The following is a 17,729-nucleotide window of genomic DNA, read 5'->3' as shown; positions in this document are numbered from 1 at the left end:
AAGATATGGCACCTAAACACATCAGAGTATTTAAAATCAAAGGCAGGGAGAGAATCTTGGAAAACAGCAAGAGAAAAGCAACTCAGCACAAAAGCAGTCCTCCGTAAGATTAGCAGCTTCTCATCAGAATCCATGAAAGTTAGAAGGAAGTGAGATTCTAAGTGCTGAAAAGAAGATTGTCGAGAGAGTTTTGTATCCAGCAAAACTGCCCAGGAAAAAAAAAAAAATGAAGAATTTAAGACATTCTCAGATAAACATAAACTGAGCAAGTTCTTTTCTTGAAAACCTACCAAACAAGAAATACTACAGGCAGTCCTTCGGGCTAAAAGATAAGGGTCTAAGATAGTAATGTAAATCCATATAGAGTAATAAAAAACACTGGGTAAAGATAATTATATTGGTATAATAAAAGATAGTTCAAATATATTTTTTGTTAACAGTTCTAACTTATTTAAAAGGCAACTGAGGGAATGCCTGGGTGGTTTGATTGAGTGTCTGATTCTTGATTTCAGCTCAGGTCATGATCTCAGGGTCCTAAGATCAAGCCCTGTGATGGTTTCCACACTAGGCTGGGAATCTGTTTAAGATTTTCTCTCCCTCTCTTTAACAATAACAGCAAAAAAAAAAAAAAAAAAAAGGCAACTAAGTAAAACAATTATAAAATTGTGTTCATGCACTTATACCCTAAAATGATATAATGCATATGTCCATATTAGCACAAAGGGCAGGGTCGGAGAGAAGAGCTATATTAGAGCAAAATTTCCACATAAATATTAAAATTAACTTAGTGATGATCTGAATTACATTTTTAAAAATTCACATGCTAATTATAATCCGCAGAAAACCACTATAAAAATAACTTCTAAAAATAATAAAAAACAGCAATAATGAACAAAAGAGTCATCCTGGGGAATTTCTGTTTAACACGAAAAAGGCTAAGAGGAATATAGAACCAAAAAAGATGTAAGGGAAACAAATAAGCACAGTTGTAGGTCTAAATCCTATCGTATAAATAATTATATTAAATGTAAGTGGATTACACACTCCCAAGATGCAGAGATTGGTGAATGGGTGAAAAAATCAGCCAACTACATACTGTTTATAAGGTAAACTTTAGATTCAAAGACACAAATAGATTGTAAGTAAAAGGGTGGAAAAAGACATTTCATGCAGACAGTAACCAAGGAGCTGGCATGGCTGTATTTAAATCGAAGAAAATAGACTGTAAGTAAAAATTGGTGCTAGAAACAAAGCAAACCATTTTATAATGATAAAAGGGCCAGTTCAGCAGCAATATATAACAATTATAAACTATTTTGAAATACATAATTGATGGAATTGAAGGGAGAAAGAGACAATTCAACAAAAGTAGTTGGAGACTTTAGTACTCTACTGTCAGTAACTGATGGAACAACTGGACGGAAGAGCAAGAAAGTGTAGAAGATTGAAGAACAGTATCATCCTGACATAATGGACGCACATATAGTACAGTCCACTCATGAACAGTATAGTATACATTCTTTTCAAGCAAACATGGAACATTCTCCAGGATAAACCATATATTAGGGCATATAATAACGTTAATACATTTTAAAGGATTGAAATAATAAAACTCATGTTTTCTGACTAAATGGAATTAAATTAGAAGTTAACAATAGTTAATTTGGGAAATTGACAAATATTTGGTAATTTCTAAATAACCCTTTGGTCAAAGAAAAAATAGGAAAATTAGAAAATATTTTGAAGTGAATATAAAAATATCATATTAAAATCTGTGCTAGCAGGGGCACCTGGGTCTCTCAGTTGGTTAAGTGTCTGCCTTTGGCTCAGGTCATGATCCCACAGTCCTGGGATCAAGCCCCATGTCGGTCTGTCTGCTTGTTAGGGAGCCTGGTTCTCCCTCTACCTCTCTGCCATTCCACCTGCTTGTGTGCACTTGCTGTTTCTGTCAAAATAAATAAATACGATCTTAAAAATCTGTGCTAGCAACTGAAGCAGTGCTTAGAAGAAATGTCTGTTTTGGACACCTGGCTGGCTTAGTTAGTGGAGCATGTGACTCTTGATCTTGGGGTTGTAAATTTGAGCCCCATGTTGGATTTAGAGATTACTTAAAAATAAAATAGAAGAGATGTCTGTCTTCAAATGTTTATATTAACAAAGAGAAAGACCTCAATAATCTAAGCCCTCACTATTAAAAAAATCTATAAAAAAATAGTAAAGCCAAAGACAAGCAGGAGGAGGAAATAATAGGGTGGAAATTAATGAAATAGTGAACAGTAAAGTTGGTTCTTTGAGCAGCGCCTTGGTGGCTCAGTCAGTTAAGCATTTAACTCTTCTTTTTTATTAATTATTTTTATTAACACATAATATATTATTGGCCCCAGAGTTACAGGTCTGTGAATTATCAGGCTTACACTCTTCACAGCACTCACCATATCACATACCCTCCCCAATGTCCATAACCTCACCACCCTCTCCATACCTCAACTCCCCCCAGCAACCCTCAGTTTGTTTTGTGAGATTAAGAGTCTCTTATGGTTTGTCTCCCTCCTGATTCCATCTTGTTAGCATCCAAATCTTGATTTTGGTTCAGGTCATGATCTCAAGGTCATAGGATCAAGTCCCACATGGGCTCCATGCTGAATGTGGAGCCTGCTTAGGATTCTCTCTCTCCCCTTCTCCCTCTGCCCCTCCTCCCCGCTTGCACTCTCTCTTTAAAAAAGAAAGAAAGAAAAAAGAGAACAAAGAAGCTGGTTCTTTGAAAAGAGCAACACAACTGGCACACCTTTAGGAAGACTAAGAAAAAAAGACACAGATCACTAAAATTGAGGGAGGGATGTCTAAGTGGTTTAGTTGGTTAAGCGTCCACCTCTTAATTTTGACTTAGGTCATGATCTCAGGGTCTTGGGAACCAGCCCTGCATTGGACTCTGTGCTTAGCATGGAGAATCTTTCTCTCCCTCTGACCCTGCTTAGCATGCTCCCTCTCTAAGTAAGTAAGTAAGTAAGTAAATAAACAAATAAAATCTTTTTTAAAAAAATGAAAGAAGGGAAGTTACTGCTGACTGACCTTCAGATATTAAAAGGATTACAGTAGAATACTCCGAAGAACTGTATGCCATCTTAATGTAGATGAAGTGAACGAATTTATTCGTTCATCACATATTACCAGAATTGACTCAGAGGAAGTATAAAACTTGAATAGACCTATGAAAAGGAAAGAAATTGAGTAACATAGTATTCCTACAAAGAAAGGCAGAGATCCAGATGGCTTCACTGGTAAATTTTATAAAATGATAAGAAATAATACTAGTATTCATAAATTCTTCCCTGAAGAATTTTCAAAACCAGAAGCCCAAGATATCACATGGGTAGAAAAACAGACTAGGGAGTGCCTGGGTGGCTCAGTGGGTTAAAGCCTCTGCCTTCGGCTCAGGTCATGATCCCAGAGTCCTGGGTTCGAGCCCCACGTCGGGCTCTCTGCTCAGCAGGGAGCCTGCTTCCTCCTCTCTCTCCCTGCCTGCCTCTCTGACTAGCTGCAGTCTCTGTCTATCAAATAAATAAATAAAATCTTAAAAAAAAAAAAACAGACTAGTATTCTTCATAGACTATAGATGCAAATTCCTTGTACAGAATATTAGCAAAGCAAATTCAATGGTATATTTAAAAGATTATCACTATGACAGTGTGAGATTTATCCCAGGAGTAACCAGATTTGTTTAATATCCCAAAATCAATCAATGTAACATACCATATTAATAGAAAGAGTTAAAACCACACAGTCATGCCAATAAACATAGAAAAGGTATTTGATAAGATTCCATATCCGGTGATGATTAAAACTCTTAACAAGTAGCAGTAAACTTCCTCAATTTGATAGAAGATGTCTCTGAAAAACTACTAGGGAATATCATAGTTACTGGTGAAAGACTGAATGTTTTTCCCCTACAAGTACGAACAAGTCAAGGATGTTCACTTGACTTCTTTGGTTCAGCACGGTACTGGAGAATCTAGCTAGTACTGCCAGGGAAGAAAAGGAAGCATAAGATATCCTGATTTGAAAGAAAACATTAAACTGTCTTTATTTGCAGGTGATGCCATTCCATATATAGGAAATTTTAAGGAATCTTAAAAAAAAATTAACTAACAATTAATTGTTCAGGTGGGCCACAGAATAAAATATCAGTATAAAAAATCATCTTCCTAAACATGAACTATATATAGTCTAAAAATAAGATTCTGTTCAGAATAACATCAAAAAGAATAAAATACTTAAGGAATACATTTGATAAAGTAAGTGCAAGACTTATACACTGAACATGACAAAAATTTGCTGAGCGAAATTGAATCAGATATAAATAAATGCAGACATTTTTGTTCATAGGTTGGATGACATAATATTGTAAGATAATTCTCCTTCAATTGAGTTATAGATTCAACTCAATCTGTGTAAAAATTCCAGCAGGCTTTTTCCCAGGAAATGATAAGCTGATCGAAAGTTTATATGGATATGCAAAGGACAGGAATTGCCAGAACAGTCTTACAAAAGAACAAAGTTGGAGGATTTTTTCTACTGAATTTCAAAATTTTAAAGCTACAGTTAGTTATGGGCACCTGGTTGGCTCAGTCGTTAGAGCATGCGAGTCTTGATCTTGGAGTTCTAAGTTCAGGTCTCTTGTTGGGTGTAGAAATTAACTTACAAACAAAATCTTAGGGGTTATGAATCTGTCTCTTGATTTTGGCTCAGGTCATGATCTTGAGGTCACATGCCCCATGTCAGGCTCCTTGCTCAGCAGGGAATCTGCTTGAGATTATTTCTCCCTCTCCTTCTGTCCGCTCCCCATAAATAAATGTTTTAAAAATAAATAAATGAAATCTTTTTTCTTTTTTATAGCTACAGTTATATAAGATGTTGTGCTGGCAGGAAGTAGACTTGTATAGATCACTTGATTAGGTTTATGAATCCAGTAGTCAGTTCATTTTCACCAAGGGTACTGAAGCAGTTCAGTAGAGAAAAGGTTTGTTTTCAGTTCTTGCTGGGACAACTGGATGCAGCTCCATCCCATGCAAAAAGATGAACTTTGACCTATGCTTCACACCATACAGAAAGAATAACTTAAAATTGATCATAGACATAAATATAAGAACTAAAACAAAGCTACAAAAAAAAAGAGGAAAAATCTTTAAGACCTTGGAACTGTCAAAGGTTTTTATGAGGTTATGAGAGAAAAAGATAAATTCGACCTTATCAAAATTCCAAATTTCTGTACTTCAAAATATACTGTTAGAAAATAAGAGGAGTGCCTGGGTGGCTCAGTGGGCTTTAACCCACTTTAACCTACCTTCGGCTCAGGTCATGGTCCCAGGGTCCTGGGATAGGCTCTCTGCTCAGCAGGGAGCCTGCTTCCCCCTCTCTGTCTGCCTCCCTCTCTGCCTACTCGTGATCTCTCTCTCTGTCAAATAAATAAATAAAATCTTTAAAAAAAAAAAAGAAAATAAGAAAGGCAAGCAACACAATGGTTGGAAATATTTGTAAAACTTTTTTTTTTTTAAATTGTATCCAAAGTTTTCAAAGAACTCACGTAAAGGAACTGGAACCATCATGTATTACTAGTGGGAATGTAAAATGGTACAGTCAGCAGTTCGTCAGTTTCTTAAAAACACAAAGTTACCACGTGATGCAGTAATTAACTCTTCTTAGACATCTACCTGAGACCCAAATACATGTCCTCACAAAGACTTGAATGTGATTGTTCATAGCAGTATTAATTTTCATAACCAAAAAGTGGAAACAAATGTCCTTCACCTGGTGAGTGGGTTGGCAAAATGTGGAGTATCCATATAATAGGTAGTATTCAACAACAAAAAAGAATGAACTATTGACATGTGTTAAAACATGGATGAACTTCAGAAACTTTATGTAAAGTGTAAGAAGCCATACATAGAAGCCATGTATTGTCTGAAAGGAATGTATTGTAAGAAAAGGTAAATTTATAGAGAGAAAGTTAGATGCAGTGAGTGGTAGGTAAATGGATCTTACTGGGATGAGGAAACTTCCAAAACTGATTTATGGCTATGGTTGCACCACTGGGTAAAGTTCCTAAAAATCATTGAATTGTATACCTAACAGTGAGTTGGTTTTATTATATGTCAAATGTGTCTCAAGAAAGTGTTTTTAAAAAGCAAATGCAGGGAATTATATAGCATTATCTTTAACCAGAAGCCTAAAATGTTTATATCACCTTTTTTTAAAACAAGGTACATCTAAAATGTAAGGATACATTTTAAAATTTTCAGTTACTTTGAATGTTTAATACTCTGGTTTTAGAGCCAGGATTGCTGGAAATACCGGTGGAACTCCCTTTCAGATTGATGTTGGCATATGTGTACATACTTTTTTTGCAGCCATATCTCCTAGATTGAAAACAGAAAACCTACTATATCTTTCTTGTTTTTGAAAATCATAGCACTTAGTTTTCTGCTGTTATAGGTTTGATACTGTCCCTTCAACTTCTGATGAAAGACGCCAAAACCATTTAAAATGAGCTTTGCTTTCTGTTTCTTCATTTACTACATTTTTTTCTTTTTGCTTTGTTTTACTTTGTTCTAGATCACTGTGTCCACTACTATGATCTTCGTAACACTAAGCAGCCAATCATGGTATTCAAAGGACACCGAAAAGCAGTATCTTATGCAAAGTTTGTGAGTGGTGAGGAAATTGTTTCTGCGTGAGTATTACTCTCCTGAGGTTGAGCTTAATACAGAGCTCTGTCATCATTTACCAGTTTTACAATGTCACTGGGTATCTGTAAAGAGTAACACCATGGTATATGTACTTTTTCATAAATAGAAGATTTTTAAAATAATTCTCTAATTAAAATAAATGTATATTTTGGATTGTATTGCTCACTTTTTAATGCTTTTTATGAATAAAATCCTGATGTTGATAGTTTTTAGTTCTTCAACATTTGAACTTCAGATCGGATTTCAGCCACTGATTCTCCTTAAGAGAAAAACAACATAGTTGATAGAATAGAATGAGAAGTATTTTATCTACTAAAATCAGTGTGTTATTGTATATTTACCTACATTATAGTATAGTAGTAGTATTTTTGGTTTTAGGTAATATTTGGTTGATTCTATGTTACTTGATTTCCCTGTGGTTTCATGGTAAGTTTTAAATATGCTTTGGGAAAATAAGTAAATATGGCTTATACTTTGAGAAGCCTTCTGCGCTAGAGAATTATAATGTAGGCTTTTAGTTGTCTTTTATTTTGTTTGAAGGTTAACAAGATGTCATCTTGATATATAAACCTCAGTTGCCAAAGTATCGTTGACAAAGTGCTTCTAACAGGCAATTTCTTCTTTCTGTTAACCCATTTCATAGTTCTTTTTATTTTATTCATTTTTAAAAGACTTTACTTATTTGAAAGAGAGAGCACTAGCAGAGGGAGAGGGTGAAGCGGGCCCCTCGCTGGGCAGAGAGCCTGACACAGGGATCCATCCTGGGACCCTGAGATCATGACCTGAGCTGAAGACCAGTGCTTAAGTGACTAAACTCCCCAGGCACCCCTTCTTTATTTTATATTACCCTAACAAATAACTGTTCTTAATTTCTCTCTTTTTTGTATCTGTTATTTCTTTTCATGCTTCATCAAACATTGCTTTCTTCTTTTCACTCCCCCAACCCCCCACCTAGTTTCTAAATCTCTAATTTTAGGAGATTATTAATGCCAGTACCTTGGCATTAATACTTGGTATCTCCCACCACATCTACCTCTATTCTGGTCGCTCTAGATAATAAGTTGGTAATTTGAATTGATTTAGCAAGGTAATTTGAACTGAATTACAAACAAGGGAAAAAAAGTGAGAACTGAGTTTTCCAAGGGAAACAAGGGAACTAGGTAATTATTTCACAAACTTAAATTAGTGTTAACAGATCAAAATGTATCTTGTCTTTAGGAATAATAATGGGCAGTATATAATTAAAATTTCATTCAGTTTCAAATGTGGATGGTAGATTATATGGCAAAAATATTTTTCTTTAACTTCAGATTTATAAATGTTAAATAAGTTTGGTTTCCACTAGTTGAAATATATGTATACTTAATATTATAAAGTTAGGAAATTTTAATTAACCTCATTATTGTGGATATATTTTTTGTATTTTCACCGATCTCTTGTCCTTCTTAAGTTTTATAAATCATGATTTTCTTTTCTTGAATATGTTTGAGGTTTAGAAGTTTTTAGAATAAATTTATCCACAACTTTATTTGGAAATGTTAAAAAGTAATATTAAAATATACATATGTTGCCACAACGTGAATTCCTGGCCAATAAAAATATCTACACACCTAAAGAAATATTCAATGCAATATTGTTGGAAAAAAAATTTAAAACAACATAAATGTCTATTGAAAAAAATTGTGAGAAGCAATAGAGAAGTATTTAAAGAACTTGGGGTTTGGCCTCTGTAATAAGACAGTTTCAGTCTTGGCTCTGCTGTTGACTAGCTGTGGTACCTTGAAAATGTCCTTACCTTTCTCATGTTCAGTTGCCTCATCTCTAAACTGGAGCTAATAATGGTTATTATGTTGTGACTCTTTAAAAGAAGTAATAAATGTAAAGCGTTCAGCATGGTGCCATAGTCTGTGAATGGTATAGTAAGAGAAAAGATGATTTATTGTGTAGTAATAACAAAGATATCAAAATGTTTATTTTTCAGAAAAATTATAAACCAAATTATCAAATAAAGGATAAGCAATTTGGGCATCTGGGTGGCTCAGTCATTAAGCGGCTGCCTTCGGCTCAGGTCATGATCCCAGGGCCTTGGGATCAAGGCCCACATCAGGCTCCTTGCTCAGCGGGAGGCCAGCTTCTCCCTCTCCCACTCCCCCACTAGTGTTCGCTCTCTCACTGTCTCTGTCTCTCTCTCTCTCTGTCAAATAAATAAATAAATAAAATCTTAAAAAAAAAAAAAAACAGGATAAGAAATTTACAGCCCAATGTGTATGGTATGATTGGAATTTTGTAACATAAAGAAAAACAAAAACATGGTCTTTTTTTTTGTTTGTTTGTTTGTTTTTTGTTTTTTTTTGTTTTTTTTTGTTTATTTACAGCATAACAGTGTTCATTGTTTTGGCATCACACCCAGTGCTCCATGCAGTACGTGCCCTCCCTATTACCCACCACCTGGTTCCTCATCCTCCCACCCCCCCCACCCCCCTGCCGCCCCTTCATAACCCTCTGGTTGTTTTTCAGAGTCCATAGTCTCTCATGGTTCATCTCCCCTTCCAGTTTCCCTCAACTCCCTCTCCTCTCCATCTCCCCATGTCCTCCATGTTATTTGTTATGCTCCACAAATAAGTGAGACCATATGATACTTGACTCTCTCTGCTTGACTTATTTCGCTCAGCATAATTTCTTCCAGTCCCGTCCATGTTGCTACAAAAGTTGGGTATTCGTCCTTTCTGATGGAGGCATAATACTCCATCGTGTATATGGACCACATCTTCCTTATCCATTCATCCGTTGAAGGGCATCTTGGTTCTTTCCACAGTTTGGCGACCGTAGCCATTGCTGCAATAAACATTGGGGTACAAATGGCCCTTCTTTTCACTCCATCTGTATCTTTGGGGTAAATACCCAGCAGTGCAATTGCAGGGTCATAGGGAAGCTCTATTTTTAATTTCTTCAGGAATCTCCACACTGTTCTCCAAAGTGGCTGCACTAACTTGCATTCCCACCAACAGTGTAAGAGGGTTCCCCTTTCTCCACATCCTCTCCAACACACGTTGTTTCCTGTCTTGCTAATTTTGGCCATTCTAACTGGTGTCAGGTGGTATCTCAATGTTGTTTTAATTTGAATCTCCCTGATGGCTAGTGATGATGAACATTTTTTCATGTGTCTGATAGCCATTTGTATGTCTTTGTTGGAGAAGTGTCTGTTCATATCTTCTGCCCATTTTTTGATATGATTATCTGTTTTGTGTGTGTTGAAAAAACATGGTCTTTTATTCAAGTTCTAAAACTGGCTCTGTATGATAAGATTACCAACAGTCTTTACATTCAATCAATTTATGGCAAATAATTGCATTTGCCTATTATTTCAGTAAATAAATTACTTTAGACTATTCCAGTCATTCATTATGTTCCACCTCTGTAGATAGAACTAAGCTGTCACAATAGGTTAAATTTAGTATTCCAATGCAGTTCAGTAGTTGAAAAGTTAATCAAGTCAAGTGAGACAGAGTGTATCCCTGAAATTAAACACAACTCCCAATGGGACTCTTGTTATTTGGTGGTGGTGGTGTGATAGTATTGACGAGTGATGTTTATTAGTAAGCACTTCCTACATGCCCAGGGACTATTAGAAACATTTTAAATGAATTAGTTTTCACATCCTATAGAATTTATCTAATTCAGTTAATGTAGGAATCACTCTATTTCACAAATAATTAATGAACAAAATTGAGGCCGAAGAGGCTATATAATTTCCCCAAGGTCAAAAGCAAATTAGTGGTATATTGAACATTATAACTCAGAAAATCTGGCTCCATATTCTGCATCCTAAGGCACCAAACTGGATTGCCTCTAATTAGTAGGGATGCATTTCAGACCATGAAATCTTAATTGCATTCTCATTTTTTGTATTACCTCAGCTCAACAGACAGCCAGCTAAAGCTGTGGAATGTAGGGAAACCATACTGTCTACGTTCCTTCAAGGGTCACATCAATGAAAAAAACTTTGTAGGCCTTGCTTCCAATGGTGATTATATAGCTTGTGGTAAGTAAAACCATCTTTTCCTCAACTTTTTAACAGGAATTTTCCCCTGAAATTGCATTCAACGAACATATACTATATACCTAGTCAGGAAGTGATCTGTACATCCAGAAAGTAGCATACTGAATTCTTCTGGGATTGTGCTGAAATAAGTATTAGTCCTTCCCTCCTTTAGTGAGCACAAACCCTCACTGCGTGAAATAGCAGAAGATTGTTAAATATGCTTTATAATTGTTCATTATAACATAATTTCTATAGATACTATGTAAAAGAAAACATTAATTTCTTCTAATGTCCTAATTTCAGAGACATTATTTGTCTTCCTAAGCTTGATACTCATTTTCCCCTACAGAGCATTCCCTTCGTTAAGCGGTTTGTTTAGATTATCCTGATCTGTTATTCTAGGGCTTTTGCTCTTGGTAATTTATACAACTTTACATCAGAAGTAGAAAAATCAAAGTAGGTAATGTTCAAATGCTTAATACACCTACTGTCTAATATATGAACTTTCATTAGTTCTTTTCAAATGACTTGACCTTTATTTAGTAAAGTTGTATATATAATGTAAACCCTGCCAAAGCAAATCTCTTATAATTATTTTACTTGATAGGCCACTCAAAAATATAGTTTTCCTTATAGGCCAGTTATGTAATAGAGTGGTGTCTTTATTGGGAAATGGGACATAAATTTTGTAGGTTATTAAAAATATGCCTTTGTAAGTACTATAATCCCCCTCCCTAGAAATCTTTCTAAATGTCATGTAAGATTCACACTGTAATAACAAATTTCTGGTCGTCTTTAAACCTCTGCTATAAATGAGATTTTTGGCAGTAATTTTAACCTTACAGTTAACAATGTTGTTAAATCATTTACCAGTTTTTATTTCTTTAGATTAGTAAAGTATAGCTTTTTTACTATGATTCTTTTTCTCACATGATTCCCAAGAAATCCTGTGCTCTGGTCTTTCAGATTCAACCATAAAAGTTTTGTCTTTGAGCTTAAATATTAACTAATAATTACCTTATGAATGTGACATCCTAATTCTGAATTCTCCCATTCTAAAAAATTATTTATTTAAACATTTTTTTTCAGGAAGTGAGAACAACTCTCTTTATTTGTACTATAAAGGACTTTCTAAGACTTTGCTAACTTTTAAGTTTGATACGGTCAAAAGTGTTCTGGATAAAGACCGAAAAGAAGATGATACAAATGAATTTGTTAGTGCTGTGTGCTGGAGGGCACTGCCAGATGGGGTAAGTGTTCATGTCAGTTTTTTCATCTTGATGTCTCATATAACACTTTCTATGTATTCACATCTAAATTTTTTTAAGTTTAAAGTAAAAATTGATATGTGATACACATTTTCTTTTTTGCTTAGTATTGCATCATCAAAGTAAATAAGCATTTTAGGCAGTAATTGAAATATCACTAATGGATCAGCATCACACTGATAAAATGTCTCTCCTATGTGCCCATAGCATATTGTACATACCTCTGTTTTAGCATTATCACATTGTCTATTTATATCTCTTCTATAAGATTGGAAATTTCTAGAGTACATATTATGTCTCATTTTCCCTAATGATCATCTGCAGTATATACTCAATAAACATTTAGCAGAATCTCGTATTGTCTTAGCAAGAAAAAAATTGGATGTAGGTAAAGGAGAGTGCCCTATATGTATACCTAATTAAATACTATTTCAGGGCAGAATTGCTGTCTACAAAATGCACTTATGTAAGAGTATTTAAAAACATTTAACTTCTTAATAAAGTTGTACTTCTAAACTGTGAAAAAAAAGTTTTCTTAAACTTGTCACTTATTTTAAAGGAGAAGCTTTCTCATAAGCTATATGAAACAGTAGTTCTTTTTATTATCTTAATTTTTATAAACAGTCACTCACTAATGTCATCTTCTTGAAAAAATAGCTCTTTAGGTGCTTACTTGGTTGTTTTTAGTTTTGAACCAAAAAATTCTTCCTTGATGGGTGCTTTGAGAATTCTGAGTTGCTGATACTATTTGACTTTAATTAACTATATTCCATTCCTATCTTATTTAAAGTTCTGTTAATCAACTTCCAGTTTGGGCAATGGTAGACTAGGTGATTTATACTAACCTTCCCTGTAAGTAGAACTAGAAAAGTTGGACCAAGTATATTTATTTTAAAAACAACAACATAAACCTGTTCAAAGACTTTGGAATGTAAATAAGATAGAAAAGAATTAATAGCATAGGAATGGAAACCTGGCTTTGGAGTATGCTTTTCCTCTGGGAGCCTTTGGTACTCCTGGTAGAATGCTGAGAACACTTATGGCAGCTTCACAGGGGGACACATATTAGAATTTAGTGCTCACCACTATGTGGGTGAACTTACTTTGGTTTAGGGCTCCAAAAAGGGCTGTAGTCTAGGGTAAACCAGTAGAAGATAAACTCTCAAAAGGATTGCAACTCCAGATCATATCAGTCCTGAAATTAAATTGAAATGATCCTATATTGCTAGTTAAACTTAAATCCTCTTTGAAAGAAGATCTAAAAAGATCATCTGGGAATTTATTTTGTTTTAAATTGCAAATGCAGTAACTAAGTCCCAGTAAATAACAGATAGACATAGGAAAAGGCAAAATGTTGTGAATAAATTTAGCCTAAACAGTGGACAACAGGAACAAAATCACAGCAGCCCTGGATATCAGAATTATCAAATGTAGCTTAAAAATAACCACGCTGACAAGATAAAAGATAAGATAGAAAATTTCAACTGGGAAGTAAAAAATTATAATTCCCCAAATTAAGAACTCAGTGGATGGATTGTATGGAAGAAAAGAGGGTCAATGAACTTTTAGTACGTTAGAAGAAAATATGCAGAAGGAAGCATGGAGAGACAAATAGGATGAAAAAAATACAGAAAAGAAATGAAGGATGAAGTAAGAAAGTTTAATATATTCAATAGAAGACCTAAAAGGAGAGAAAAGAAAAAATACAACTGAAGCAAATATTAGGAGAATTATCGTTGAGAATTTACAAAATTGATGAAAGACATCAAGGCAGAGATTCATTAAGCTCTTGTACCCCAAAGAGTAAAGTAAATTTACAATGTGAGTAGATATTTAATATTATATTTGGACCATGAAGACACTTAAGTGTGCCTGAAACTCTGACCTTGGGTCTGCTTTCTTAGGGTAGTACTTCGTGAAAATGTGCTGAGTTAGGGACAAACATGGAATGTTTTTGCTAGCAGCTAGTTTTCTCTTAAATTTCCTATGAAACTCCATCTGTACTGTTGCATGTGGACTTAGAGAAATGTGAGTTGGCATATTGGCTTTACGTCTATCCAAAGTGAACAATGTAAGACTGACAGGAAACCAAGGCACATATCTGTATCTAGATCCCCATGTGCCCTCTCTGTCCTTAGCAACTGTGCGTACTCTTTGTGTGGGTTCAGGAGAGATGCAGGAGGCTGTGCATGTGTATAGTTGCTTGCCCTCCTGATGAGTTTGAAGATGTTGCGCATGCTGAATTTCTTATCCTATATACCTCTATAAAGCTAACTAACCTAGTGCAGGACTGAAGCTAATTGTGTCTGGTCCTCTGACCCCTGCTGGTGGTAGGACAGCCACACCTTGACAATCATAATCAAACTATAGAAAATAAAATGCAAAGGGAGTTTTTTTCCATTTATTTATTTGTCAGAGAGAGAGAGAGAGAGAGAACACAAACAGGGATAGCAGCAGGTAGAAGGAGACGCAAACTCCGTGCTGAGCAAGAAGCCTGATGTGGGACTTGATCCCAGGACCCCAGGATCATGACCTGAGTCAAAGGCAGACGCTTAACTGACTGAGCCACCCAGGCGTCCCACAAAGAGAGATTATTAAAAGAAGGCAGAGAAAAAGTCACGGTCTTCAGAAGACCAGCAATTAGACTGCTAGCCAATTTCTTCATGAAGCAATAGAAACCAGAGGTGGTGGAACCAGATCTTTACTGTGTAAAGGGAAATACCTGCTGGTCTATATTTCTTAGCCAGTGAAAATCTCTCAAGACAAAAGCAAAATGCAGACATTTTTAGATAAATAATATGAAGAATTTGCCACCAGTAGACCTATAGTAAAGAAAACCTGAAAAGATATTTTTTTTTTTTAAAGATTTTTTATTTATTTATTTGACGGAGAGAGAGATCACAAGTAGGCAGAGAGGCAGGCAGAGAGAGAGGAGGAAGCAGTCTCCCCGCGGAGCAGAGCGCCCGACGCGGGGCTCGATCCCAGGACCCTGAGATCATGACCTGAGCCGAAGGCAGCGGCTTAATCCACTGAGCCACCCAGGCGCCCCCTGAAAAGATATTTTTAAGGCAGAAGGAAAAGATGCAGAACCTAAAGATGGAAGTCACAGATGTCGAAAGGAATGGGAAAAGATGAAGGAATGGAAATGGCAAAAAGGAGTAGAAGTGGTAATACGTAGTAAATCTAAATGCATATTGACTTTGTAAAGCAGTGATACCTTGTTGGATTTAATAGGCACATAGAATTAAGTATATGATAGTAATAAGCCAGAAGGGTAAAAGTGATTAAAATGTTCTCAGGAATTTTCCTTGTCAGGGAAGGAGGTAAAAAAACCAAATTAATTAGACTGAAAGGAATGCACATTCTAGTTAGTAGGATAACCTTTCTAAACTACATTCTTTAATATCTTTTTTTTTTAAAGATTTTATTTATTTATTTGACAGACAGAGATCACAAGTAGGCAGAGAGGCAGGCAGAGAGAGGAGGAAGCAGGCTCCCCGTGGAGCAGAGAGCCTGATGCGGGGCTCGATCCCAGAACCCTGGGATCATGACCTGAGCCGAAGGCAGAGGCTTTAAACCACTGAGCCATCCAGGCGCCCCCCTAAAGTAGATTCTTAAAGTGTGCTACCTAGATCAACACATCAGTGTCACCTGGGAACTTGCATTATTTCCCAGTAAAAAGATGAAAAGTTCTCTAACTCACTTCATTATCAGTCCAGATTTATTTTAAATTTGCTTTTTGCATAAGTCACTTTGTGCATGAAAAGTAACTTCATTTCCCTATTTTAGATGAGGCAGAAAGTGTGAGAGAGTCCTGTTTATTTATTTAACAAATATTTATTATATGTAGTCACGGTTCTAGATATGGAGGATAAACTTGAACAAAACTTTAAGAAAAATTCTGGGCCTCTTAGGAGACTTAAAATTTTATGTGCTGGAGGAGACGGAAACACAAAATAAATAGTTGTATTAGAAGGTGTGTGGGGCTTGGAGGAAAACAAAGCAGGAGAGTGCGACAGGGCGTGCTGGAATAAGGAGTTGTAGTTTTCAGTGGTGGTGACAGAATCACCTACCTGAGTAGCTGAATTAGAGCAAATATAAGGACATAAGATGTAATCCATGTTTAAAGGTGGAAGAGTATTCCAGGTAGAGCAAATAGTTCAGAGACCTTGAAGTAAGAAAGTAATTAGTGTTCAGTGATTAGTATTAGTAATAGTGATCAGCAGTAGTGATCAGTAGTAGTGATCAGTAATAGTGGCCTTCAGAAAGGAGTCCAGTGTGGTTGCACTACAGTGAACTAGGTGGAGAGTAGTCAATCTCAGAGTGGGGGAAGAGGAACCATTTCAACAGAGCATTGTTTACTAAAGTCTGGACTGTGGCTTGTACCCAGTGTGAGTTGGAGCCATTTAAGGATTTTGAACAAAGGAGTGATTAAATGTGACTTCAGTTTTTTAAAAATCAGTTTGGCTTTTGGAGAATAGACAGTAAGGTGTCACAGAACCAATAAATTGCATGTGGAGAGTAAAAGAGAAAGTCTAGATGACACTGAGGTTCACCCTCCACCCCCGCAACTTTAGAAATGGAGTTCCAGTAACTGAGAAGACTACCAGAAGAAGTGCCTTAAAGGAGAACAGGAGGTGACGTTAGACTGGTTCAAGTTTGAGATGTACTTGTCTTCTAAGTGGATATACTAAGTTTGGAGTTCACAACAGATTATGGGGCCAGAGATAGACATTGATAGCTGTGAGCTTGTGATGTTTAAGCCAAGAAATTGGATGGTATCTCTGCAAGAGAGTGTAATTAGATACTAGAAGTGTGTGAATACCATACTTCGGAGAGTTCTTTAGTGTTCAGTGATTAAAGCGACAAGGAGTAATCAACAAAGAGTGAGAAAGAGTAGTTCTCTCTATAGTAGAAAACTGGTACCTGGGAAGCCGAGTGAAAAAGTTTTTCAAGGAGGCGAGATTGATTGGTTTTGTCAGATACTACTAATACAAGTAAGATGAGTAAAAAAAGTGAAAGGAGGGGCGCCTGGGTGGCTCAGTGGGTTAAGCCTCTGCCTTCGGCTCAGGTCATGATCTCAGGGTCCTGGGATTGAGCCCCACATCGGGCTCTCCACTCGGTGGGGAGCCTTCTTCCTCCTCTCTACCTGCCTCTCTGCCTACTGTGATCTCTGTCTGTCAAATAAATAAATAAAATCTTTTAAAAAAAAAGCGAAAGGAGTGGTATGAGAAAAACTTGATTGGAGTGGTTTTAAGAAAGAAAGGGAAGGGAGAAGTTGGATATAGTCTTTCTGTCCTTTATTTCTGTTCTACCTAATTTTAATAATAAGAAAGAGATCAATCTTATTTATTTTTGAAAAACTTTATTTATTTTTGAAAGATTTTATTTATTGAGAGAAAAAGAGGGAGGATGGGGGTAAGGGCGGTCGGAGGCAGAGAATCTTAAGTAGACTCTCTGCTGAGCCCAAGCCTTGCTTAAGGCTCAGTCTCAACATCCTGAGATCATGACCTGGAAACCAGGAATTTGCTTAATCAACTAAACTACCTAAGCGCCCCATAAATTTAGAAAAATTTTAAATGTAATCAACCAAAGAGAAGAATGGAAATCTAACTTTGTAAATAAAAATATTATTCAACAAAGGGAAGGACATCTATCTCCACCTTCACCATAAAA

At 35.9% G+C, this 17,729-nt stretch overlaps 1 protein-coding gene across 3 annotated transcripts in view; it reads left to right on the top strand.

Moving 5' to 3' along the window:
* COP1 (COP1 E3 ubiquitin ligase) overlaps nucleotides 1–17,729 on the top strand; it is a 252,902-nt gene that overhangs the window by 186,117 nt on the left and 49,056 nt on the right. For all 3 annotated transcript variants that reach the window (XM_045983212.1, XM_045983213.1, XM_045983211.1), the window contains 3 exons: nucleotides 6,610–6,727; nucleotides 10,661–10,785; nucleotides 11,875–12,035. In XM_045983212.1, the coding sequence (XP_045839168.1) occupies nucleotides 6,610–6,727; nucleotides 10,661–10,785; nucleotides 11,875–12,035 (404 nt within the window). The remainder of the gene's footprint in view (nucleotides 1–6,609; nucleotides 6,728–10,660; nucleotides 10,786–11,874; nucleotides 12,036–17,729) is intronic.

The sequence above is a fragment of the Meles meles genome, chromosome 17 (assembly GCF_922984935.1).
Source record: "Meles meles chromosome 17, mMelMel3.1 paternal haplotype, whole genome shotgun sequence".
Classification (NCBI taxonomy): domain Eukaryota; kingdom Metazoa; phylum Chordata; class Mammalia; order Carnivora; family Mustelidae; genus Meles; species Meles meles.
This window is presented reverse-complemented; position numbering and strand designations above follow the sequence as displayed.